The 27,137-nt window shown below is 46.6% G+C and overlaps 3 protein-coding genes and 1 pseudogene across 3 annotated transcripts; 3 read left to right on the top strand and 1 right to left on the bottom strand.

Annotated features, from left to right (window-relative positions):
- The first annotated feature begins 365 nt into the window (after positions 1-365).
- Positions 366-3,625, top strand: LOC123447769 (ankyrin repeat-containing protein NPR4-like). The gene is made up of 3 exons (XM_045124437.1): positions 366-1,111; positions 1,651-1,776; positions 2,647-3,625. Exons 1-2 carry the CDS (start codon positions 535-537, stop codon positions 1,692-1,694), a joined length of 621 nt encoding a protein of 206 aa, XP_044980372.1. The 5' UTR covers positions 366-534; the 3' UTR covers positions 1,695-1,776; positions 2,647-3,625.
- On the top strand, positions 3,336-6,014 carry LOC123450235 (annotated as a pseudogene).
- Positions 6,015-7,286: 1,272 nt separating this feature from the next.
- On the top strand, positions 7,287-9,312 carry LOC123451135 (zinc finger protein ZAT2-like). Its single transcript, XM_045128143.1, has 2 exons — positions 7,287-7,514; positions 8,028-9,312. Exon 2 carries the CDS (start codon positions 8,030-8,032, stop codon positions 9,023-9,025), a length of 996 nt encoding a protein of 331 aa, XP_044984078.1. The 5' UTR covers positions 7,287-7,514; positions 8,028-8,029; the 3' UTR covers positions 9,026-9,312.
- Positions 9,313-10,444: 1,132 nt separating this feature from the next.
- On the bottom strand, positions 10,445-12,086 carry LOC123451134 (presenilin-like protein At2g29900). Its single transcript, XM_045128142.1, has one exon. It carries the CDS (start codon positions 12,035-12,037, stop codon positions 10,640-10,642), a length of 1,398 nt encoding a protein of 465 aa, XP_044984077.1. The 5' UTR covers positions 12,038-12,086; the 3' UTR covers positions 10,445-10,639.
- Between the last annotated feature and the right edge of the window lie 15,051 nt (positions 12,087-27,137).

The following is a 27,137-nucleotide window of genomic DNA, read 5'->3' as shown; positions in this document are numbered from 1 at the left end:
GATCAATGTACCACCAACTCGCGTACTAGGGAGGACAAAGGAGGGCGTTGCACGAGTCTGCTCCATGTCCGCATTAACGCAAATCCGACTCTGGGCATGAAATGGGTCGATCGCGGAAAAAAGCGGACGCTTGTCCGTTTGCATCGACATGTTGGGTCATGATTTGTGTCCGTATCAACTTAAACGAATACACACGTGAACAATTTATGTCGAGTTGAAGTTACCCTTACAAAATACTCCCTCCGTTTTAAAATATAAGACATTTTAAATTTTTTACTATGAACTACATACAAAATAAAATAAATGAATATATCTATCCCTACTAATAAAGCACCGACGGCTTCTGTCGTACGTCGCGGTGTTTTTGCAAAAAAGCCCCTGAGGTTTATCGAAATCAACCCGCGGTCCTCCCTGAAGCTGGGGCTCGTCTGCCTATGCGCGTGCAGAAACAGAGAGCTCGTAGATCTGGCCGATGATGTGAGCTTCGAAGCAGGGCTCCGGTGTGGCGAGGAGGGCAAGGAAGTTCGGATCCACATGGCGGCACGGGTCGGGGATACCGTGGCGCTGCGTCGCGCGCTGGACGAGGCGGTACTGGTCGTGGCGGCGGGGGAGGTAGGAGTGGGGCTGGAGGCAGTCCGCTGCGCCGTGGCCGCGGAGGCCAACAAGGCCGGGGAGACGCCGCTCCTAGCTTCCCTGGAGAAGGGACGCCTCGAGGTGGTGGTGGAGCTGCTCCGGCACCTCGATGCCCATGGCATCGCCGCGGAGGCCAACGAGGCCGGGAAGACGCCGCTCCTAGCCGCTGCGGAGAAGGGCCACCTCGAGGTGGTGGTGGAGCTGCTCCGGTACCTCGACGCCCAGAGCATCGCCGCGGAGGCCAACAAGGCCGGGGAGACGTCGTTCCTGGTCGCCATGGAGAAGGGCCACCTCGAGGTGGTGGTGGAGCTACTCTGGCACCTCGACGCCTATGGCGGGCGTTGCCGCGAAGAACAGGTCGGGTACGACGCTCTGCACATCGCGGCCAGAGAAGGGCATCATGGTGAGACTTCCATGTTCACCACTTTGCTGCCTCCTCACTCCTGCTTGGGATTTGTGCCCTCTCTGGCCGCCCACGGTGAGTCTTCTCACCCTGAAACCTGATCGCTGATGCCCATCTAAGTCTGCTGAAACCTTTTTCTTTGGTCATGTCATTGTGCTACTCTAGGATGCAGTGAATTGACCTGGTACTGTTCAGACTGCAGCTATCACGGTTGGTTTCTTGTGTTAGTTAAAAGATGCCCTGTTTCTGTGTGATAATTTAAGATAGAGTATAATCATTTATTATTCAGTCAAAAGGATGGACAACTGATTGTATGATGGACAATTTCTAAGCAGGCCCATAATGCTTGCCGTCTGCTCTTTTAACTAGGATTGTTTTACCACGAATTATCTGCAAGCGATGCTGATCTTTGAGTTGCATCACATCTGTTAAGAGTATGTGAGGATGGTACTTGAATGTATGAGGATGTCTCCATGTGTAAGTGTAGGTACCCAGAAATAGAAGGGCAGTTCCCAAATAGCAGCCTGGATGATTTGCTTCTGTCTGAACTTGACAACATCAAGGGGAGATTTTTAAGTTGTACTATTTATCTAATTCTCGTTTTGTATTTCAAGGTTCTCAAGCGGGACATTCCATGGGAGACATATATGTCAACTAAGTTGATCACTTCAACATGCCTTCAGCTTTTAAGGCGTTATGACCACAAACCAGAAAGTCAGAGAGGTCCCTTGCTTGATGAGGTTGGTGGCATTATCATCTTCAATTATTTTTTCCTGTTGGTAAATAGCCTAGGAAAACACCATTGCATGATTTAGGTTGTTGTCACAATGAGTACTTAACACAAGATATGGTAATAATTGGTATTGTACAGAGTGCTCGAGTAAAGCTATCGAATTTATCATGTTGGCAACACTTCCCTTGGAAAAAGTTGCAAGTAGATAATTTTGTAAAAAAAATATGCTTCATTTGTTTGATTTGTGGATATGCCATTTGCACCTTATTTGTGAGCTGTCACAAGATTAACTATGAAGAGAAGGTATTGTTATTTTATTTTTAAAATGGTTTGCATATTAATGATTTGTTACTAATATAGTGACCACAAATTTTGGTGTCCATTTGTCATTTATGCATCCTACAGGATAGTAATATTGAATTATATATGAGTTCTCGAGAGAACAAAGCTCGTTATCCAGCAGATGAATGGTATAAGTACACCCAGATTGAATCAGGTTTCAGGTTTTGTGACGGTTAAATTTTTGCAGTCTCATGTGAATGAAGGACCTTATGTGTCTCTGGCTTGCACTGATTCGAGACTCAAGCTTTGCAATTTGATCTCCTACCAGAAGCTCCAATGCATTATTATTGTTGTTGGATTTGCATGTACTACATAAGCAAAGGGTAGATGCCATAAATAAAGCACATTAGGAAGTATTTGTAGCTTTTAGTTATTATTATCATTGTGTATATTCTGGCCTACAAGGAGCTCACTTAGATATTACCAATTTTGGTAAGGGTTTTATATGCAGTGTTCATAGTTTCCTTGCATTGTTCAGTTGCCATTTTTCGTAAGGTTCATACTTAATGGACCATGGCACGCCCTTCCAATGCAGGTCGCTTCCATGACCATACTTCAAATAGGGGAGCTTAGTTTGCTTCTCATCATCAACTATGGCCATCTTTGCGTGGGCATTTTATTTCCCAAACTGTACTTGTCTAAACTAAATTGTATTGATGTTCAGTTTATATTTGTCCATGGTTTTGCTCACATCACAAATATTTGGCAGCAATATAATTCCCGAGTTCACTGCAACCGAAACCCTTATAATCCAGTCCAACATAGATTGTTTACCCTTTGACATGCATTTATCTTCCTCGATTATTCTTCCATGAAACTTTCAAATCTGCTAGGAAAGCCTGATTGTTTGTTCATACAATTTAAGTTGGACATTGCATTTATCTTCCTTTATTATTCTTCCATAATGCTTTCAAACCTGCTAGAAAGAGATGCATACATCATGTACTACTTTTTTGCGTGTTTAGTTCACTTATATATCTGGATCTGATAATGATTCATCACATTTGAGTCAATTACCTTATAGAATAAGGCGAGATACAAGTATGAAGTGTTGTAGTTGCAGCAGATGGTCCAGCTACAGCCCACTGGATCCAAAATTTTGCATACATATGAGGAAGATGAGCATGAGGGAAATGTGGTTTCAGAACTGAGTGTGTTGTGTGCCGGGACGGTCGAAGCTCAATAATGATTTGCTAATTAATTTACATCACATGGAGTCCCTAGATGACACATGGGTCCGTCGGCTCCTATTTCTTCGGTGACACATGGGTAAGCTGATTCCTATTGCTTTGGGTGAGAAAACGCATTCCCGGGGTGATGAATGTATATCAAACATAATATCTTTATTCATATACAAAAGTTACAGCTAGGTGTTCCCTTTTTTTTGCCAAGATATAATTTTTTAGGCTTTGGGTGAGCTGGGAAAAGTGATAAAATTATTTGTAATTCAAATTTCAGGATATATGTGCAGCTTTGGATATATCTCATGCTAATGGTAATTCATCAAACATCCATCTGTGAATGAATTTCTGAACATTACCATAATATGTATTATAATGGTGGAACACTTTGATTGTGGTCCGTGGCAAAACACTTGTTAGCCAACCATTATTCATGGCAACTGCCACTTTTTGGCAAGCGAAGCTTTGGAAGCATCATCTTTTTTTAGAAGGTAGAGAGAGAAAGTGTGGTAATATATTTTTCTTCCGTTGCAACGCACGGACAATTTTCCTATTATATATATATATACATATTTTAAAACATAAATTCACTTATTTTGTGATGTACATAGTTCATATTAAAATCTCTGAAAAAATATATATTTATTTGGAAATTACCGGTAATCATTTGTGGCCTAAACACACAATAAGTGGATAGCTGATGATACATAAATATAATTTTTTTCAGAGATTTTAATATGAACTATGTACATCACAAAATAAGTGAATTTAGGGTAGCCAGCGAGGAGAAAACTTGACATTGAAAGGGGCCCAAGCTTTCCAAATTATTTGCTCCATTGAGGAGTAGATCGTACCGAGGAATGGGGCCTTATAGGCGGGATAGAACGTAATTTATGTTCACAGACAAAAAAAGAAGCATAGAAGAGCAAGAGCCTATGCAATATGGGGTAATGACCGCAACAAACTTCAAAAAAATCGCATTAAAGACCTCCAATCTATTTTATCGATTCCATTTCAATTACTTATTTTCACTGAGACATACTAAAAAACCCAGCTCCAAGATAAAAATGAATCTACAGCAGCACGAAACCACACCAAGAAGAAACCCAACACAAAGGAGCATTGGACAATTTTGTATGGGTGTGATATGCATCGGTCGGTGGTTCTTTTTAAAAGATTCACCACCTCGTGAGCCATTCGATATGATAATGTGATCGTTTTTTTCTCTTCTCTGAATAGAAATAAGTATTCTTGGTCGGTTATACTTTGTTACAGAAATCCCCTTGATTATTTTAATAATAAATATGTAGTGCATATATTAAAGTCCGGTATGAAGCAGTCTGTGTGCGTTGTTTGGCTTCACTAATAGGCCAGCCACATGAAAAGGCAAAAAATGGCAAGATGCGGATCAGCGTTTGGTCCGAGGTGGCGAGTGGGGACCTCCTATACCACGGCTTCAGCGTCCTCTAAGCCATCTTGCGTTCGATGCATCGCCCTGATGGGCCGGCCCACGACGCGCAACGCCAGCGTAAAAGTCCTAAAAATGATTGCAGCTTTGAAGACATTAATTCTTCTTTAAAAACAAAAATTTATTAGAATGTTATTTTAGAGAAATGTTCTAATTTTTACAAAACATTAATTATTCTTTAAAAAGGGTATATACCATTTTTTATGAAAATGTTAACTTTTATTATAAATAAGGAAATTCCCAAGTTTAAACTTATGATCAATGTCTATTAAAAATGAATATAAAAATGATCCAAAATGATACATGAAGCAAGTTGTGCTTCATTATTTGCCCCGTGCAACGCACGGGCATTAAAGCGCGTAGCGCTTCTGTCATACGTCGATGTTTTTTTTGCAAAAAGGCCCCTGCGTTTTTCAGTATTCAACCCGCACTCCCTTTTTAAGTATAAAAATGGTTCAGTTAGAATTTTTTGCAAAAAGGCCCCTGCGTTTTTCAGTATTCAAAGCTTCATCGTTGCTGACTCATTCGCCTTCTCGGAGATACTGCTGCCGGCACACTTCAAGCCCGCCAACTTCTCCAGCTTCGTCCAGCAGCTCAACACCTACGGCTTCCTCAAGGTCGACCCAGACCGCTGGGAGTTCGCGCACGCCTCCTTCCTCCGCGGCCAGACGCACATCCTCCGCCACATCGTGCGCCACCAGAGCAGCACCAAGCGCGGCAAGGGCGACATCAAGGACGACGACAAGGACAAGAGCAGCAGCAGCAGTGAGATGCTGGCGATGGAGGTGGCCCGGCTGAGGAACGAGCAGAGGGCCACGGAGGAGCGCGTGGCGGCCATGTGGCGCCGGTTGCAGGAGACGGAGCGCCGGGCCAAGCAGATGCTCGCCTTCCTCCTCAGGGTCGTCGGCGACCCCGACGTGCTGCGCCGCCTCGCGGGCAGCTCGAGCAGCGGCCCGGGCGAGGGAGCGGAGGTCAAGAGGCCGCGGATGCTCCTCGACAGCGACGGCGCGGGGCGCGGAGGTCAAGAGGCGGCCTTGGTGCCGGAGCCAAGCGTGGACCTGTACTTCGCCGATGGCAACGGGTTCGGCGACGTGTAGATGGACGACTCCCCGCCCTACGGCTTTCACATGGACAGCGGCTACTGACTGCTTCCCTGGACGCCAGCTGTCGGTGCCGGTGTATGTATGTAGATAATGTTGGCACTAAGCCATCCCCGCACACGATGATGACCGAGAAGTTCCAGGTCGCGGGTGAGCAACGACTCACGTTCGCTCGACAACGAGTCACGGGGCGCGCGTGCGTGGGCAGCGGAGGCTGATCGCGTGGGAGCTACGCCCCGTTAGCTACAAAACCCGTCGTAGTTAGTGGCTGGGTGTGATGCATGCATGCATGGGTCAGTGGGCGTTGTGGTGGCCAGGTCATGTGTGCGTGCGTGTGCTGGTGTGTGTACCTGACTATAAAACCCTCCCGTGTGTACTGCTTGTAGGAGCCTCGACGTGTGTTACCGAGCGCCGGTATGTGTCGAGTTGTAGGCGCTGGTGGGTTGTCGAGCCAAGTAAGAAGGGTCTAAGAAAGATGTAGTCTTCGTTGAGACTTTTATGTAGGATTTTTGAACATCAACAACTTACTACGAATAATCCAGTTTATTTAGAGTGAGTTGAAGGAGTAAGTTTTATTAGCACAGAAGAAGATTACAAGCTTTTGAAATATAATAGAATTTTCATAAAGTGGATCCTTATGTATCTTACAATCAATTTCATTGGAAAATTTCTTACAATACGTGAACATGTCCATCATTCAGTATACATATATGACAAGGAACATAAGATTGCTTAATCTGCAATCCACAACATGAACCTCTAAAGAGAATAACTATGGGAAAGTGAGATGTTTTCCCTATTGCAATGCACACCAACTTTTTTCATGAATGACATTTTTTGAACCCAAAAAATATGTCATTTTTAAGACCATTTTTTTATTAAATTAAGATATGTCGTATTAAGCAGGACATATCTTAACTGAATGGAGTACCTACAATAGTGACGGTGAGAATAAAATAATAATGCCCCAAACCAAACAATGCAAACTTTTTTTAGCCATTTTACAAAGGTGACGAGGCCGACAGCATAATTCTTCATGTTAAGAATTGTTAATGTGGGTCATAAATCAAACAATTACTCGTGTTATAGGCTATGGGATGTGATGCTCTTTTTTTCTTCCAGTGCAACGTACGGACATTTTTACTAGTACTCTATAATATATCTATATACATCTGTATATAGTTTATAATAGAATTCTGAAAATGTCTTTTATTTAGGAACGGATGGAGTACAAAAGTAAACAGAAAGAGTAGCAAATTTGAAATGAAAAAGGGTTCAACCAATCAAGCCAAGTTGTGCGTGTGGTCCTGCCCCAGCCCAGGAGGACTGCTCTGCCTCCAGCAAAAAACGAGCTACACCCCGCCCACCCCCAGCTCGAAAAGAAAAGCAAAGCAAGCATCCCTCCTCCCCCCACCCATCTCAAACAAAACAGGCAAGGAAAGAAAGAAAAAGTAGGCCCCGGCGGCTGCCCACGCCTCTCCTCCCTCCCAAAACCGGCAACTCGTCTCGTCAGCAACAACACCGCCGCGGCGCATTACACGCACGGCACAGATTCACAGCAAGCCGCCCCCCTTCCCCTTCCCCCCACCGCCGACGTGCCAAGCAAGAACCTCCCTCTTCCTCCCCCACCGCCCAAGAACCGAGGATACCGGAGGTGGGTTTCTCTCTTCCTTTTTTTTCTTTTGAATCAGTTGTGGTATTTTCGAGTTCTTGATTCGTCCGCTCCCTGTAAAAGTTGCTGGCTTCCGTCAAGAATCTGCCGGAACCCTAGCCGTCGTCTCGGATGAAGTTTGAATTCTTAGGCGATTCGACTCTCTACCCCTCCCAAACTCCTCCATTTGGCGCTCTTGATTGTTCCCAGGCGGCTAGTTAATTCTCGTCTTCCCTCAAGAATCCAAACATTTTTTTCCCCATTTCTCGGTGGAACAGAGGAATCAGGGTTTCTGGCACTTTTTTCTGCCGATTGCGCAAGATAAGGTCGAGTTGAGTTTCAAGACGGGAAGGAAAGGGTTTTTTCCACCTCCCAAGTTCTGTTTCCGCCGCCATAAAAGAACCCCCTTTTGGAAGGATCCCATATCTATGAGTTGATAGGCACCATCTGATTTGTTGTTGCTATCATCTTTTTCTGTCAACTCTTGGTACTAAACTACTGCTGCTATATGTCCAGACATGCCACCGAGGGGGAGGAAGCACTGGTGCAAGCACTGCAAGAGGAGCTTCCCTTCCGGGGCCTCGCTTGGAGGCCACATGGCGGTCCACAGGAACAGGCGCAAGAAACAGCCGAGTCGCACGCCGAGCATCGACGGCGAGAGGTACGGCCTCCGGGAGCGGTGCCAGAAGACGTCGTGGCTGCTGGATTCCGTTTCCAGCGACGACGATCGATGGGCGTTGTTCCCCAAGACTGAATGCCAGCTGTGCTTCAGGTCTTTTGCGTCCCCTGATGCCCTGTCCATGCACATGAGGACGCACAAGCGCCGCCGGAAGATGGCTGTGGAGCACCAGGCAGCAGTAGGTGATGGTGATGATCTCAATGTTCCTGTACCTGCTGCTCCAGTGATGAGGAAGAAGAGGTCGAGGAGGATGGTTCTGGACACTGTTCCATCCCCTGTGATGGAGGCGTATGGGATGGAGGAGGTCGATGCCGCGTGCATTCTTGTGATGCTTTCAGGAGATCATGGCATGTGCCCAGCTTTTGTTGATTGTGGTGAAGGTGGTGAGATGGACGACGTGGCGTTCGATGCACTCATGACAGAGATGGGGCTGACTTCTCCTGATCATCATGGCCCAGTTGGAGACAATGAGTTGATGGAGCCAGAGCCTTCTAGCTCTTATGAGGAAGTGAAGTTTGTCAGCCTATCAAAGGTGTTGAAGGCAACAGCTAACTACGAATGCAAGATTTGTGGGCAGGTCTTCACGTCTGGTCGGGCATTGGGAGGCCACAGAAAGCGTCACAGTTTTGCTGATCATGGTAGAGCTCCAACTGTTACCAAATCTGAAGCGACTCAACCTTGTGAAGAGCTGGTTCCACCAGATCACCGGTCGCTCGTTCTCAACCTGCCATCTCCCAGCATATGGAATTGCAACACCGCAAGACCAAAGCCTGAACCGAACCAACTGTTGGTCGCAAGCAGCCTTTGGGATGAACGAATGCTGGGTGTTATCTGAAAGTGGTTACAGTTTCTTCATAAGTCTTGTAGCAAATCCACATTTTTTTTGCTAGGCAATCGATAGCCAAAGAGTATGATACCAGGAATTGTCTCTGTAGTATGTACAATCGTTATGGACAACTCTGTCTTTTGGATTTGGCAGTTTTCTTACATGTTGCACTGCCTTTTTTGGTTCCCAAACATTGCAATGTACCCATTAACAATCAGGGCATTAGTTTCTAGATTGGTTATTCCCTAGTAGAGAGCAGTGTCGTCCAGGTTGCAGCAATTCAATTTCATTTTAAACTTGTGTCTCCAAGACTCTGTGGCAACTGCTATGATCTCCAAATTTGTTCAGCTCATTCTAATTTCCTATTTTCGCTTTGGCTCAGCTTGATATGGCTTCCAAATTGGTTCGCCTGATCGTGTTTCAAAGCAGCTTATCGCTCAGCTCTAGCTTTGATCAGTATGTAGTATCATACTGTATGTTTAGGCTGTGAAGATTCAACTCTTCAGTTTCCTGGCATTTTTCAGAATGTGTTTTGATCTTTCTTGTGTGTTCTCTTCATTTCAGACAGATACTTTCCACATGACCGAAACCGAATTACAGAAATCTCAATGCATGGAATGTTGCGGATATAACCAGTTCATGCAATCAATGACTTGTAGTCTGCTCTTATTACCAGGAAGTACCTTTCTGTTGAAATGATTTGTAGTCTATTACTTATATCCAGCAGCACCTTTCTGATGAACAAATACGGTCAATGAATCATGCAGATAATGCTTTCCGATATCGTATCAGCATTATAGCAGTCTTATGTTTCAAAGTGGCCTACCTAAGCCCTCGATATATTTATTTATTTCTGATGAAGGCTCCTGTTTCTTCAACTCCGGAGGTCATTAGCTGTTGCCCAGATGTTTTTTTGAACAACTTTTTTTTTTTGAACAACCTGTTGTCCAGATGTTGAGAGCTAATGTCATCGATTTGGTTGCTCAGGTAATTGGTTGTGTGAAACATTTTCGAAAAGTATGACTTTGTTTTACGAGTCCTCTAAAGGTTAGGGTTCTGCGCAGACTTACTTTTCTTTCTTTAAATCCTGAAGAAAATGGTAACATGGAAATTAAGGTGAACAGAATAATTTACTTTCTGTTCTAAAAAACAAAGAAGACAGTGAGTGGCCCTGAGCAACAAATATCAAGTGCTATCATCTTACAAGTTCTTCCCTGTTGAGAGACTCAGCATAGTGCCTTCGAAAGGTGCATATGAACCTCAAAATCCAAGGAATTTTTAGACTAATTCGTCTCTATTGCGGTCTGGTGTTCTTTTCTGAGCTAAAAACTTATAGCATACACCATATGATTTCAGAAAAATTACAGCAAGCATTCAAGACTGCAGATTGTGCAATAGGAGGTTCAAAACAAAAGTAGGAGTACCTTCTTCAGAATCAATACTGTAATTTTTTTGACAGTAATGGCAAAGAGCCCGTACATATATCAACATGTCGTGTAAGTCATCAGATTAACAGTTTCACAAACATGGCCTGACCAGGACAAACAGTTCCCCAAATACTACAGCCTAACCAACTGGAGAAAGCCTTGATTGTGAACTGTAATGACATACAAACATGGAATGCTAAAACATCAGAAAGTTTGTGGAGCACTGCATAACAAATGCCTCGAGCAATGTTCTTGTGAGCACGTAAAACAGAACGCCGAGGGAGATGGACACCGGTAGTGCGGGCAATGCCTTGCGGTAGAATGCCAGCAGTAGCAGAGTGATGCCGAGCCCCGCAATGATGGCAAGGTAGCAAGCGTAGACTGTCATGTAGTCGTACATAGCCGCCCTCCCGACGAGCACGCTGTAGAATATGAAGTCTCCCAGCCCAAGCTTGATTGCCCCTGATGAGGCCAACCCAATGCCATCTTCATCGGTGTCATCGTCGTCGTCATCATCGTAGCTGGTTCTATCTGGCTGTGGCTGGATCAACGGTACCCTCAGTTCAGCAATATCCAGCCTAGTCTCCGGCAATGCAAGCGCCTCTCTGGCTTGTGCATTGGCAGAACCAGAGCTCAAATCCGGCACCTGTGACTCCCTGAGCCTTGAATTGCTAACAGCACCAGTCAAGTTCGTCTGCTCCCCAGCTTGGCTCGCCGAATTGGGTGAATTGCCACCTGAACTGGGAAGAGGATTTCTCCCCAAAACCTCACCAATCACCTCAACTGTGGAGCTGGGGTCCAAATCCCCGCCGAGCTGCTGCCCCCTCTCCCTCCAAAGCCGCCAATTGTGGCCGTGCCTGGGATCCACCGGCCTTGCCCCGTAGACCAGCGCCGGTATCTCCTCGTTCCTCTCAATGGCCAGCTCGAGAAGAACCCTCAGGGGGCCACCGGGGATGAGGACGGCGCCGAGGTCGTAGACGGCCATGGCCACGAGCAGCGCCCAGGTGGTCCACTCGGGGAGCAGCGTGAACCAGAAGGCGGTGAGCACGGCGATGGCGAGGAGCGCCGCCTGGTGGAGCGCGATGGGGACGGAGGCCGGCGAGATCGCGGCGACCGCGAGCGCCGCGGCCGCGTTGGGGAGGAGCAGCGCGCAGGAGACGACGTCGAGCGGGAGGCGGAGGCGGGAGAGGAGGAGGAGGCACATCTGGCCGCCGAGGAGCAGGAGGATCCAGATCGCGGAGAGGCCGAGGTAGGCGCGGAGGCAGGGCGTGCAGCGGAAGTAGAAGAGCAGCGCCATGAAGAAGGTGGCGGCCGTGACGATGGCGACGAAGGTGACGGCGGTGACGGCGGCGCTGGCGATGTCGTCGCCTCCGCCCCCGCCGGGGCCGGCGGCGGCGGCGATGGAGGCGGTGAGCGGGGACGGGGACGAGGGGGAGGAGAGCAGGGAGACGAGGAGGACGACGATGAGCATGCATGCGGAGACCGGGCCGACGATGCGGGTGATGTCCTCGCCGAGGGAGTCGAGTATGGTGGCGGCCGCCCGGCCGACGGGGACGGCGGCCGCGGCCGCGGGGGCTGGGCCCTCGTCCGCCATATCTTCTCGGGGAGGAGATGGGGATCGTTTGGGCCGTGGGGTTCGACTGTTGTTGTAAGAGAGGAGGAGGCCTTTTGGGAGTTTTGACTCACTGGCGCCGTGGGTCCCCGAAAGACCAGAAGTCCAGACTAAAATAGTCTCTGCAGGTTTAACCAAGTTTTTGCACCTATGTGATAAAAAAAAGAGTTTTTGCACCTACAGTCATGATCATTACTAGCAAATATGCCCGTGCGTTGCAACGGGATAATTATACATTATACGCTAGCCAAATAAGTGTAACATTTTTTTAAGGATTGATTCAATACCCTCACATATGAGCATCCTTTGTTTTTAACATGGTGACTCATCATGTTACCACTTAACTTTCTCTCCCACCCTCGTTGATGATGGTCGCGATGTTCACATGATGACAATGCATTCAACGCGCTAAATTCAAGGGCTATGAGCTTGCTACTGCATGTCACATTTGTCATTATGTTGCGTAAGGGAATATTTAATTTTTTCAAAACAAATCTCACCGACGATGAGCTACGTCCAATGTCTAGACATATAAAGGCTTTTGAAAATCTAATCAAATCCTAGACATAAAAGGCTTTGAATCAGTGAACAGTTTTTGAATTGACTTTTTTTTTAAATCACCAACATTTGTTTTGTGTACGAACATTTTCTGAAATGCAAGAAAAGTTTTTGAATTCATGAGCATTTTTGACTCAACAAACATATTTTGGATCGCTTAACTTTTTAAAAAATTGGGGAACAAATTTTAGATTTTTGTTTTTTTACTTTTTTGTGAACATTTTCTAAAATTTGATGGACACTTTTTGCAGATTCCCGAATATGTTTTGCGTACATATTCTGAAATGTATTTTCTGTACGAACATTTTTTGACTTTTTGTTTTGTGACCGAACATTTTGTGATATGCATGAATTTTTTTGAATTCGTGAGCATTTTTTGACTCAACAAACATGTTTTGAATCTCTTAAATTTTTTGAAAAAGGGGGAACAAATTTTAAAATTTGTGTTTTTTTTACTTTTTGTGAACATTCTGTAAAATTTGATGGAAACTTTTTGTAGATTTCCGAATATGTTTTGAACAAATGATCATTTTTTTCAAAATCAAGAACATAATTTTATTTCCCGACTATTTATTTTTCAAATTGTGATTTTGTTTTGTAATTTCAAACAATTTTACAAATACACCAATATATTTTGAATCCATGGAACTTTTATAATTTCCTTAAAAAAATAAATTATCATGCATTTTATAATTTCCCAAACATTTATCTAAAACTCACCATGTTTGAAATTTGGAAACCCCGAATTAATATAAAGAAGGAAGAGAACAGAATAAGAAAAGAAAAAGAAAAAAATTGAAAAAAAGACAACCGAGTCATGTGCAAAATGGGGATTGAACCCTGCTCGTTTGGGTAGAAGTGTTAGGCCTGAGCCACTATAGCGCTAGTCTGTTGCTGCTTCTATAGAAACATCCTCCTCAAATAAAGGATTACGCCGCGACTTTTGGGGAAAAAATGAAAGCGTTTTTTTTACTTATGGGTGGCACGGTAGGTAATATAAGTCAACTTTGGGGGTAATATTAATGACGGACGACAGAAGCACTAATTGCTTTATTAATAGGTAAAGATATGTTCGATACTTGGGATTTATCTAAATGATAACACCCACATGTGTGTCGCATTTATCAACATGGTTCAAGTATAGTGAGATGTCGTTCGATTGATTTGCACAAATATTCCAGCAGTTGTTATCTGGATTGAGAGGCACGTAAGCACCCAGTGTCGTGTGTGTGCCGCTCCTCACTCGAACGGACACCATCTAGTTCATTAACGCACGGTTGCTTGCATCAGCGTGCGGTTAAACTGCTCTTCGCTCGCACAACCGCCACCTCGCTTAATTTTCGGCACGTAGCCGTTTTTCTTTGCACAGCCGCGCTCCCTCCCCATCTGCATTCCGTTTCCCATCCAGTTCTCGTCAACTCTGTGCCGACCCGTGAGCGATTCTACGACAACGCCGGGGCGATTCCGCGGAGCCTCTCCAACGAAATTGCGGCGGAAGTCTTTGGTTGCAGTCACCGGGAGGTCTCCGAGTCACTCCGTCACCGATGCATTTTGAAACGCATGGAGGTAAAGCTCACGAATCCTCTACTCTTGAATCCTCCATTGTCGCTTCCCATGTTTGAATCCCTCTAAATTTGGTGGAGAATCTAGTGCGAATCTATGCTGGATGTGTGAGGGCATCATTTCCATGTTGACGGTGAGTCGCCACATGGTTCGGGTAGGAGTTCGCGTTTCCCTAGCTATTGCATGCCCCACCGACGCATCGCGTTTGTGCTAACCTTGCTCGCGTTCTTAATTGGGATCGTTCTCCGTTATTGAGGGGGGCAATCCGTGTTGCGGAACGAAGTAATTTCAAAAATTTCCTACGCCATACAAGGATCTATTTATGGAGAAACCAGCAACGAGTAATGGGGTAGAGCATCTTCATACCTTTGAAGATCGTAAGCGGAAGCGTTACTAGAACGTGGTCGATGGAGTCGTGCTCACAGTGATTCAGATCGCGGTCTGTTCCAATCTATGTGCCCAATCACGGCACCTCTGCGTTCAACACACGTACAACCCGGTGACGTCTCCCACGCCTTGATCCGGCAAGGAGGAGGGAGAGGTTGAGGGAGAGCTCTGGCTGCGCGACGGCGCGGTGACGATGGAGCTACGAGGTATTCCGGCGAAGCTTCTCCAAGCTCCGCGGAAGAGGAAGAAGAGGAACTGGGCTGCCTCGAGAGGGAGGAAACGATTTCTGTGTCTTCTCCCGAGGCCAAACCCTCCACTATATGTAGGGGGAGAGAGAAGGGGGTGCCCCCTTAGGGTTCCCACCCTCAAGGGGTGTGGCAGCCCCCATCAAGGGCTGGTGGTGGCGGCCAGGAAGGGGGGAGGGGGGTGGCGCACCCCAGACGGGCCTTGCGCCCATCTGCTTTAGGGTCCCCCCCTTCCCTCTCTACCTGCGCCTTGGGCCTTGGTGGGAGGCGCACCAGCCCACTCTGGGGTGGTTCCCTTCCACCTTTTGGCCCATGTTAGCCTTTGGGCTGGTGGCCCCTCCCGGTGGACCCCCGGAACCCTTCCGGTGGTCCCCGTAGGTTACCGGTGACGCCCGAAACATTTCCGGCGTCCAAAACCCCTCATCCTATATGTCAATATTCACCTCCGGACTATTCCGGAGCTCCTCATGACATCCAGGATCTCATCTGGGACTCCGAACAACCTTCGGTAACCTCATACACTATTCCCATATAACCATAGCATACTGTGTAGACCCTACGGGTTCGGGAAGCATGCAGACATGACCGAGACACTCTTCGGTCAATAACCAACGACGGGGTCTTGATATCCATGTTGGTTCCCACATGTTCCACGATGATCTCATCGGATGAACCACGATGTAAAGGATTCAATCAATCCCGTATGCAATTCCCTTTGTCTATCGGTATGATACTTGCCCGAGATTCGATAGTCGGTATCCCCCTACCTTGTTCAATCTCGTTACCGGCAAGTCTCTTTACTCGTTTCGTAGCACATCATCCCGTGGCTAACTCCTTAGTCACACTGAGCTCATTATGATGATGTTCTACCGAGTGGGCCCAGATATACCTCTCCGTCACACGGAGTGACAAATCCCGGTCTCGATTCGTACCAACCCAACAGACACTTTCGGAGATACTCATAGTGCACCTTTATAGTCACCCAGTTACGTTGTGACGTTTGATACACCCAAAGCACTCCTACGGTATCCGGGAGTTGCACAATCTCACGGTCTAAGGAAAAGATACTTGACATTAGAAAAGTTTTAGCATACGAACAACACGATCTAGTGCTATGCTTAGGGTTGGGTCTTGTCCATCACATCACTCTCCTAATGATGTGACCCCATTATCAATGACATCCAATGTCCATGATCAGGAAACCATGATCATCTATTGATCAACGAGCTAGCCAACTAGAGGCTCACTAGGGACACATTGTGATCTGTGTATTCACACATGTATTACGGTTTCCGGTTAATACACTTATAGCATGAACAATAGATAATTATCATGAACTGGAAATATAATGATAACCACTTTATTATTGCCTCTAGAGCACATTTCCAACAGTCTCCCACTTGCAGTAGAGTTAATAATCTAGTTCACATCACTATATGATTGCAATGAATCCAACACCCGTACAGTTCTGGGGTTCAATCATGTCTTGCTTGTGAGAGAGGTTTGTTAGTCAACGGGGCTGAACCTTTCAGATCCATGTGTGCTTTACAAATCTCTATGTCTTTCTATAGATACTGCTACCATGCTCTATTTGTGTAACGCCCAAGATGCGACCCTATCCTTATTTTGGCACGAGGGCCTCGACAGGAATAGAAGCGCATCTCGTCGTTTCGCAAGAATGGATATCATTACAAGTACATGTACTAAAGAGAAGAGTATATGGAATTGGCTTACACTCGCCACAAGCTACATCAGAGTCACATCAGTACAATACATAAACATCACGAAGAAGAGCAGGGTCCGACTATGGACGAAAACAAACGAGAAAAGAACGACGTCCATCCTTGCTATCCCAGGCTGCCGGCCTGGAACCCATCCTAGATCGACGAAGAGGAAGAGGAAGAAACTCCAAATGAACAATCATCGCGCTCACGTCTTAATATCCTTACATGTACGTGCAACTGGTGTTGTAGTAATCTGTGAGCCACAGGGGACTCAGCAATCTCATTTCCAAAGGTATCAAGACTAGCAAAGCTTAATGGGTGAGGTATGGTTAAGTGGTGAGGCTGCAGCAAGTGACTAAGCATTTATTTGGGGTGGCTAACGTACGAGTACAAGAATAAAAGAGGGGGGATGAACTACGCATAGCTGACGTGAACTACTGATGATCAAATGAATGATCCTGAACACCTACTTACGTCAGACATAACCCCGCCGTGTCCTCGATCGGAGAAGGAGCTCACAAAAGAGACAGTCACGGTTACACACTCAGTTGGCAAGTTTTGATTAAGTTAACTTCAAGTTATCTAGAACGGGATGTTAAACAAAGTTTCCATGTTGCCACATAACCGCACGCACGACTTTCCAAAAGATTTAACCCTGCAGGGGTGCTCCAACTAGTCCATCACAAACTACCACACGCTGCGACGGAATGACCTTGATCAGGGAAACCCGCGATCTCCTCGGATTCCTATTGGAAAACCTCAACCTCGAGTTAGCTCAAAGCATCCTCGGAATCCCTCGCACAAGACGCTCGAGAAAGGTAAAACAAGTCCAACAAGGCCGCCCGGCGTGTCGACAATCCCGATAGGAGCCGCGTATCTCGTTCTCAGGACACGACGGATGAGAGATGGTTACCACGCCAAACGCCGAGTTGCCCCGAGTAGCGTTGATAAGTTGCTCTGTTTTGGACGAGCACCATCAGCACTGGCCCTCCCTGTATTATGTTGAGTTACTCCTCGGGTAGCGCTAACTCCCTATGTTTTTTTAGTATTAACAGAATTAATATGTTGGGAAAATATAGTACCAATGTTGGGCCTTGCCAGACGAGCTTTATCCTAAAACAAGAATCTAGGGGGTCCCCATAACAACCCCAAGCATGTTAGGAGTGCTCATTTATGGAATATAACACCGGTAGCCGAAACTAAGGGGGCAAAGGTGGAACAAAACACCAGGCTAGAAAGGTCGAGCCTTCCACCTTTTACCAAGTATATAGGTGCATTAAATAAAATAGCATTTAATATGGTGATATAACAAGGAACCCATGTTATGACATGGAAACAACTGCACCTGCAACTAGCAACGCTAACACATGGTTAAGCAAGCGGTAACATAGCCAATCAGTGGTTTTCTAGGTTGTGAACAGGTTGAAGGTTTTCATGGCAATGTTGAGAGGCTGATATTAAACAGGTGGTAGGCAGCGAGACATAACGATAGAAACGATAAAACTAGCATGGCAATGATAGTAATGGTATATAGGGAAATGATCATCTTGCCTGAGATCCCTCTTGGAAGAAGAATGACTCCATGAAGCGGACGAACCGATGTAGTCGAACGGGTCCTCACATTCCGACACGCTTGCGGAACTCTATCGAGTTGAAGCAAACCGGAAACAAGAATCAACACACGATATTCACCACGCGATGCACAACACAAATGATTCATGAGCGGTTTCATTTATGCACGGTATGACATGGCAATTCACACAATCAAACAATACACATTAAGTGAAGTTCAATATGCAACGAGTTGCATATTGACGAAACTCTACATACGAATTATTTAGTTCTATCTCGATTAGGTACACATCAATATTAATTGTGGTTAAACATGGCAAGAGGTGAAGCATAATTAATCTACCTATCTAGGCATTTTAAATGAGGTTGGAAACGACATATAGCATCTCCGAGATGACCTCATACGTTACTTTATAATTCTTTCCAGAACTGAACTAACACGTTTTAATAGTTGTTAAACAGAAAAATAAATAGGTTCACGTGGAACTACATGTCGTTCCAATCAATTTACACATAGAGATCATTGCAAACGGAGCTACGGTTCAAAAGATACGAACAACGCAAGATATGATGGCATGAATGCTATATGTATGCAATGACAGTCACAAGCATCCCAAAATATCCAAACAGCAAGATAATATGAACCTACACGACATTCTAAATAAATTTCATATAGGACACGATCAAAACGGAGCAACGGTTCAACAAATACAAACTACACAAGAAATAGTCATAATCTGCCAAAAACAACAACATGACATTTTCTACACCCTAAAACAACAAGCTACATAATTCTAAAATGCTCAAACAAGACATGAGACAGTAGTAGTCAAGATGCACTTCAACCCCCTACTAATAACATATAGTATGGCAGCATGGATCACTAGGAAAAGAACTCACAAAATGGTATCTCACACACAATTTCAGACTTAGTGAAAATATCAGTTTTTGACAGTGCAGTTTTCGATCTGAAGGTATATTGACAACATCAAAACTATATGCTACGAGGAGACGAATGGCATGAAAATTTACAGCATGCTAGAGAATCTTAATGTCGCGCCCAAGATGCGACCCTATTCTCAATTTGGCACGAAGGCCTCGTAAGGGATAGAAGTGCATCACGTCGTGTCGCAAGAATGGATATCGTTACAAGTACATGTATTGAAAAGAAGATATATATATATATATATATATATATATATATATATATATATATAGAATTTGGCTTACACTCGCCACAAGCTACATCAGAGTCACAGCAGTACAATACATAATCATCATGAAGAAGAGTAGGGTCCGACTACGGACGAAAACAAACGATAAAAGAAGATCGACATCCATCCTTGCTATCCCAGGCTGCCGGCCTGGAACCCATCCTAGATCGATGAAGAAGAAGAAGTAGAAGCAACTCCAAATGAACAATCAACGCGCTCACGTCGAGTAACCTTTACCTGTACCTGCAACTGGTGTTGTAGTAATCTGTGAGCCACAGGGGACTCAGCAATCTCATTTCCAAAGGTATCAAGACTAGCAAAGCTTAATGGGTGAGGCATGGTTAAGTGGTGAGGTTGCAGCAGCGGTTAAGCATAAATGAGGTGGATAAACTTACGAGTACAAGAAATAAGAGGGGGGAGATCTACGCATAGCGGACGTGAACTACTGATGATCAAATGAATAATCCTGAACACCTACCTACGTCAGACATAACCCCACCGTGTCCTCGATCGGAGAAGGAACTCACAAAAGAGACAGTCATAGTTATGCACACAGTTGGCATGTTTTAATTAAGTTAACTTCAAGTTATCTAGAACCAGTGTTAAACAAAGTTTCCACGTTGCCACATAACCACGGGCACGACTTTCCGAAAAGATTTAACCCTGCAGGGGTGCTCCAACTAGTCCATCACAAATTACCACAAGCCGCATAGAAATCCTCAATCACGACACTCGCGATCTCGTCGGATTCCTTAGTGGAAAACCTCAACTCTGAGATTACCCAAAGCATCACCGGAATCCCGATGCACAAGATATCTCGTCGAAGGTAAAACTAATCCAGCAAGGCCGCCCGATGTGTCGACGATCCCGATAGGAGCCGCGTATCTCGTTCTCAGGACACGATGGATGGAACCAGCTATTGGTGCCAAACGTCGAGTTTCCCCATGGTGGCCCCACAGGTAGACCGTTTGGGACCAACACCATCAGCACTGGCCCCCCTGTTTATGTAAAATTACTCCTCGGGTTCATGACGCCCTATGCATTTCAGTGTTAACAGAATTATTATGTTGGACAAATGTAGAACCAATGTTGGGCCTTGCCAGACCAGCTTTAATCTAAAACGAATTATCAAGGGGGTCCCCATAACAACCCCGATCGTGTTAGGAGCGCTCAATTATGGAACATAACACCGGTAGCCGAAACTAAGGGGGCAAAGGTGGAACAAAACACTAGGCTAAAAAGGTCGAGCCTTCCACCTTTTACCAAGTATATATGTGCATTAAATTAAATAACATTTAAATATGGTGATATAACAAGGAACCCATGTTGTCACATGGAAGCAACTACACCTGCAACTAGCAACGCTAACAACATGGTTAAGCAAGCGGTATCATAGCCAATCAGTGGTTTGCTAGCTTGAACAGGTTGAAGGTTTCATGGCATTGTTGAGAGGCTGATATTTAACATGTGGTAGGCAACGAGACATAATCGATACAAGCGATAAACTAGCATGGCAATGATGGTAATGATATTTGGAGAAATGTTCATCTTGCCTGACATACCGCTTGGAAGAAGAACAACTCCCAGAAGTCGACGAACCATCATAGTCGAACGGGTCCTCACATTCCGACACGCTTGCGGAACTCTATCGAGACGGAGGAAACCGGAAACAAGCATCAACACAAATATTCACCACACGATGCACAACATGATGCATAACCTACTATGATGCATGAACAGATCAATGATGCAAGTGATGGCATGGCAATTCACCTCACGCAAACACTACACATTAAATGAAGCTCGATATGCAACGAGTTTCATACCGACGAAACTCCACGATTAATTATTTAATTCACTCCCGATTATTTAACACGCAATATTAAATTGTTGTTAACATGGCAAGGGGTGAAGCGACGGTTCTACGTGGCATCCTAGACGGTTAACACATGGGACTTAGTATGGAGCCGCGACACAAGATACATGCAACACAATATATTATGCCATGAATGCGTCATGCATGCGAGTTCAAACATCACTGGCAAGAAGAGAAAGAAACAGGTGTCGCCATGGCGAGCGAGAGGGAACCATGGCGGCAAGACGGAAACGATGCCACGGCAACGTTCCTATCCCGATAACTCGTCGAGATATCGTGCCAACGTACTCGGAATGCGTGCGGGAATGGTAAACAAAGATGGGGTGATCCCGGTTACCGGGTTCCCATGTGTCGGGGCACAACATAAGAGGGACAACGTGCAACGGGCAACATACGGTGCAAACATACATACATCTCATACATCACAACACACGGTCACGACAACGTCTCAACGTTATACCTTCGGAGCATGCACATCGGAGTGGTTCGGTTCGTTGAAGGAGAACAACGGTCGTCGTGGAAGTCGTGGAAGTAGTCGTACACGGTCTCGTCGACGGTAGTCGTTCTCTTGTCATTGGTACATGGTCTTCGGCGTCGGTTCATGGTCTTCAACGACGGTAGTCGAACTCGTTTTCCAAAGACGTCCAGGGGGTCGTCGAGGACGTCCTGGTACTCGTCGAATTTGTCGATGACTCACGGCAGGCGAGGATGGTCCTCGCGAACTTCAGCGATGCAACCAGCGACAGGAGCAACGCGACTACAGCAGCAACAGCAGCAAGCAACGGTGACAAAACAACATGCCAAACTAGCACTATCTAGCAGCAATAGCAATCAGCAGCTACAGCAAAACGCAGCACATCCAACAAGCAACATCAGCAATGCAGGCAAGCTTAGCAGCAGCTTAGCAATCGCATCAGGCAGCGGCAACATCAATACAGCAAGCAGCAAAGCAAGCAGCAAAGCATCAGGCTCGGCATGGGCAGCAGCACATGGCAACAACATAGCAAGGCACAAGAGGTCGGCACCTGCAGGGGAGCGCGGGCAGCAGCAAGAGCAATAGGTAACGACAAGCTAGCACAGGCAACGTAGCGGCAGCAGCCTACGCAACAAGGTAGCAAGGCACGGCACAGCACAGCAACAGCAACTCGACAGGAGGAGGCCGTGCCTGGAGGGAGCTTGGCGGCGGCGCGGGGAGGCGAGCCACCGGCGAGCAGCACCAGCTCGATTCCTTGGGGAGGACCTCGGGCCATGGCAGGCTCGAGGCGAGCAACCGGCGAGCACGGCGACAGCTGAGGCCGAGGGCGAGGTGGACGAGCATGGCGGCGCGTGGGGGAGGAGCAGCTAGAGATCGGCACGACACCGGCGCGGACGGCAGGGCCACAGAGACGCAGCACGACGGGGCGGCGAGGACGGGAGGCCAGGGCGACGCGGGGGCCACGGCGGCGAGCTCGGCTCGATGGGGAACGCGACCAGCAGGCGGAGGCGAGTAGCGCGGGGCATGGGGAGGCCGATCGGGGAAGGAGAGGCAGGGAGGCGAGGAGAGGCCATGGCGGCGAAGAGTGCATGCGGCGGGGCTGCCGGAGGCGAGCACGGCGCCTAGGGGAGCACGCCGGGGAAGAGGGCCATGGCTAGGGATCGGGGCCCTGGAGGGAACGAGGAGGGAGAAGGGGAGGACTGCGAGCAGGAGGGAGGACGGCGCGAGGAGGGAGCCACGAGGGGAATCGGGAGGAGAGCCCTGGCTCGCTAGGGTTGGCCAGCTGGGCCTTGGCCCAAGTGGGCCTCCTCCTCTTTTTTTTTAAACTTGGTTTTCCTTTTTTTAAAGAAAAACAGAAACTCACAAAAAAAAAGGTTTTAACAAAAAAAATAAATAAAGAAAATACCTTTTAAACTACTTTAAAACATACCCCAATCTATAAAATAGATTGGGCAATTTTAAACGAATAAAACTAAAACCCTTTCACCAAAGAATAAAATAAAACCCCCTTTTAACAAAAGAATAAAATAAAAGCTCCTTTAAAGGAGAAAAGAAAATGAGACTATGTTTAAAAATAAAACAAAAGGAGAAATAATATTAAAAAAACCTAAGGGTTGCCCCCACATTTAATAAAAGGACCTTTTTAAAAGAAGACACCTTTTTTAAAGAGGATAAAACGGAAACTTTAGCAAAACCATAAAATTGAAAAGAGAGGGGAGAGAAGGTTTTAGGTCCACGGTGCAACAGGGTTTGAGCGGCTCTGTTGCACCCATTCTCGTCATGCCAACGAACAACGCCACACTCACAAGCACTCACAAGCAACAACACGGAGCAACAAGCAACACCGACAACACACAGTTGACATGATGCCATGCATGATGCGATGATGCAAACTAAATAATGATGCAACAAATAAAACTAATCACACGACGGAAACGAAAATAAAGGGGGAATCTTCTGGAACATCGGTCTCGGGCTGTCACACTTAAGGACTACAACTAACTCCATTGCACCAACCCCAAAGGAGCTGTAGATCATTGGCAGAACTCATGGAAAGACAGCAACAAAATATTTAGCATCTCCAAATCAACACTATTTTCTAGCATGTTGACAACAAGCAAACAACACCTAAATATGGATTTCTATTCCAACCAAAATTACGAGGGGCTAGCATACATATCCAAGGGCATATCTCTAGTTGATAACTCATTCATATCATGCACGGAATAAATCCCACAAAATAGACAAGAGGGCAACATGGCAGAAATATCATTCATGCTAACTTTCTCAAAAGCTAAAACTAAATGCACAATTAAATTCTATGGATTTTTCTACCCCGAAAACATATATAATATGTGGGGTTACAAAATAAAACTAACGCCACACATATATGCGAGAATATGTCCTAAACCCGACATAACAAACTATTGACGGAACCTACATGAAAAAATGCAAACAACTACTCTAAAATATATGTCAAAGGGTCCGGAACAACATGAACATTTTATCTACGGGATTTGAACAATCCAGACGCGCACAAAAATAACTACGGGATATTAACCTATTAGGACAGCACACAATTCTAGGCAAACAGCGGGTCAAACTACTCCAAACATGCATGCAAGTTGCAAAATAATGTTCTACGCGAAAAACTACACAAGTTACATATGTAAACTATTCCGATCAGACGCACGGATTAAACGCTACACGCATTTGAAATTATCCTATTTCGTGAAATTAGTAAATTCGCACGGACCTAAAAAATATCTAAATGGGCCGAAATCTGATGCTACAGGCCTAATAGGGGCATGCGGCATTTAACTAAAATATGCCGGCGGCTCTTGATAGAGGGCTTGGGGCGCTCACCTAATGGGCCAAGGCCCGGTCGGCGGGGAAGGCAGGTCGGCTGGCCTTGGCGTAGCAGGCCGGGCGACGGGGCGATGGCAGGCCGACTCGGGGCACGTTGGGTCGGCGCGCCTGCTGGGCCACGACTCGAGGAAGCCTAGGTAGGAGCCTCGTCTCCCTCCCGTCGTGCACGGAAGCGATGCCCCGAACCATGGCGGCGCAGGCTCGAGGTCGAGGGGCGGCAGCCGGCGGAGGCCTCGGGACCGGCGAGAAGGCGGATTCGGCGGGGATCGGACCGGGGCTTCCGAATCCGCTGGCGGCGGACGGCGGCGATTCCCAAGGCGGTGGCGGCTGCACGGGCTGGCACCAGGGGGCTGCGACTAGTCGCTGGACGAGGTGGCGGAGCACCTCCCGGGTAGAGCTGCCGTTGCTCCGGCGAGGCCCTCCGGTGGCCGGCCGGCGGCGACAGGTGCGGGATCCGGCTGGAGCGGCTGGCGCTAGGGGCGGCGCGAGGTGGCACGCAGCGTTGAAGGCTGCTGCGACGGCGGCGACGGGGCGATCCAGGCCCGGACGGGCCGGATCTGGGCTTCGGTGGGCCCGACGGCGGCTGGAGGAGAGAGGAGCGCTGGGAGTGGCGGCTAGGGTTAGGTGGGGCAGCGCGGATCCCGAGGAGCTAGGGTTTTGTTGTCCAAAATGCATGGGAGGGCGTATTTATAACAATGGGGGGGGGGCTAGGTTCAAGAGTTTTTCGCCCCGGTTTCAACCGTTCGATCTAAATTGGACGGTCTCGAATGCGGGGACGGGCTAAGTGGCTGTGTATAGTAGGCTAGTCGAAGATGAGAGGGTAATGGTGCGCCCGTGACACGCGTTTAAAACAACGGAAAACGTGTGATGACAACCGAAGACGGTGCCGCTATGGTTGACCGTTCGGGTACGAGACAGACTCCCATTGCGACGAAAATTGGCACGCTGCCTACCTATATCTAAATAAGACCGCACACCAAGTTTCAACCCAATTCGAAAATATTTTATACACAATTTTTAAAAAAAGGTTTTGACGATGCCGCGGGCGCGTGCGAGTGTGGTCGGGCTCAAAACGGACAGCGACGAACACGGAGGGAACCGACAACTAATATCGGGTTCATGTTTGAAAACTGGCGGCAACGGAGTGCCGATGCAATGCTGATGATGCGAATGATGCGATGATGAATTCGACATACAAACGAACCACACGACGAGAACGGAACAAAAGGGGAATATTCTGGGGCGTCGGTCTCGGGCTGTCACAATTTGGAACTATTCCAAATGATTGCTCCACTATACGAATCCGGTTTACTACTCGGAGTTATCCGGATTAGTGACAAAGCTTGCATTGACATAACCCCTTTACGATGAATTCTTTAATCACCTCCATAATCGAGAAAAATTGCTTAGTCCACTAGTTACTAAGGATAACTTTGACCGTTGTCGAGTGATCCATTCCTGGATCACTCTTGTACCCCTTGTTTGACTGATGGAAATGCACACTTTAGGTGCGGTACACAACATAACATACTTATAGAGCCTACGGCTGATGCATAGGGGACGACATTCGTCCTTTCTCTTTCTTCTGCCGTGGTCAGGCTTTTGAGTCTTACTCAAATTCACACCTTACAACACAGCCAAGAACTCCTTCTTTTGTCGATCTATTTTGAACACTTTCAAAAACTTGTCAAGGCATGCATTTTGTTGAAAGTTCTATTAAACACTTTGATCTATCTCCATACATCTTGATGTTGAATGTTCAAGTAGCTTAATCCAGGTTTTCGTTTGAAAAACTCCTTTCAAGCAACCCTTTATGCTTTCCAGAAATTCTACATTATTTCTGATCAACAATATGTCTATTGGGGAACGTTGCATGGGAAACAAAAAAAATTCCTACGCACACGCAATACCTATCCATGGTGATGATCATCTACGAGAGGGGAGAGTGAATCTACATACCCTTGTAGATCACTAAGCGGAAGTGTTAATAAACATGGTTGATGTAGTGGTACGCCTTCAAAATCCATCCCACGAACCGTCCCACGATCCGTCCCATGAACCGTCTCACGACCCGTCCCATGATCCGTCCCGATCAAGTGCCGAACGGACGACACCTCCGCGTTTCGCACACGTACATCTTGATGACGATCTCTGCCTTCTTGATCCAGCAAGAGGGGCGGAGAGGTAGATGAGTTCTCGAGCACGGCGGCGTGCTCGTAGTGTTGGTGGTGCTATTCCAGCAGGGCTTCGCCTAAGCACCCCTGAAACTAGAGGAGAAATAGATCTAGAGAGAGAGGGTAGCATGTGGCTGTTTTCTGTTGTGTTTAAAACCCTCAAAACACTTAGTATATATAGGAGGAGAGGTGGGAGAGGGCTGCGCCCTAGGGCTGCCTCTTTTTCCCATGCGCAAGGAGAGAGGAGGAGTCCTACTCCAATCCTATTTGGAGTAGGATTCCTCCTTCCCACCTCGAAACTCTTTCCACGTTGTTTTTTTCCTTCTCAAACCTTATGGGTCTTAGTGGGAACTTATTCCAGCCCACCAGGGTCTGGTTTATCTCTTCCCACAACCCATGAGGCCCCTTGGGGTGTTACACCCCTCC

This window comes from Hordeum vulgare, chromosome 4H (genome assembly GCF_904849725.1).
Source record: "Hordeum vulgare subsp. vulgare chromosome 4H, MorexV3_pseudomolecules_assembly, whole genome shotgun sequence".
Lineage (NCBI taxonomy): Eukaryota > Viridiplantae > Streptophyta > Magnoliopsida > Poales > Poaceae > Hordeum > Hordeum vulgare.
This window is presented reverse-complemented; position numbering and strand designations above follow the sequence as displayed.

What these genes read in the sequence shown, in the direction of transcription:
- LOC123447769 (XM_045124437.1), top strand. Translation starts at nt 535, where the DNA reads ATGGCGGCACGGGTCGGGGATACCGTGGCGCTGCGTCGCGCGCTGGAC. An exon ending in GCCCTCTCTGGCCGCCCACG is followed by an intron (nt 1,112 to 1,650) that starts GTGAGTCTTCTC and finishes TTGTATTTCAAG; the next exon opens with GTTCTCAAGCGGGACATTCC.
- LOC123451135 (XM_045128143.1), top strand. Translation starts at nt 8,030, where the DNA reads ATGCCACCGAGGGGGAGGAAGCACTGGTGCAAGCACTGCAAGAGGAGC.
- LOC123451134 (XM_045128142.1), bottom strand. Translation starts at nt 12,037, where the DNA reads ATGGCGGACGAGGGCCCAGCCCCCGCGGCCGCGGCCGCCGTCCCCGTC.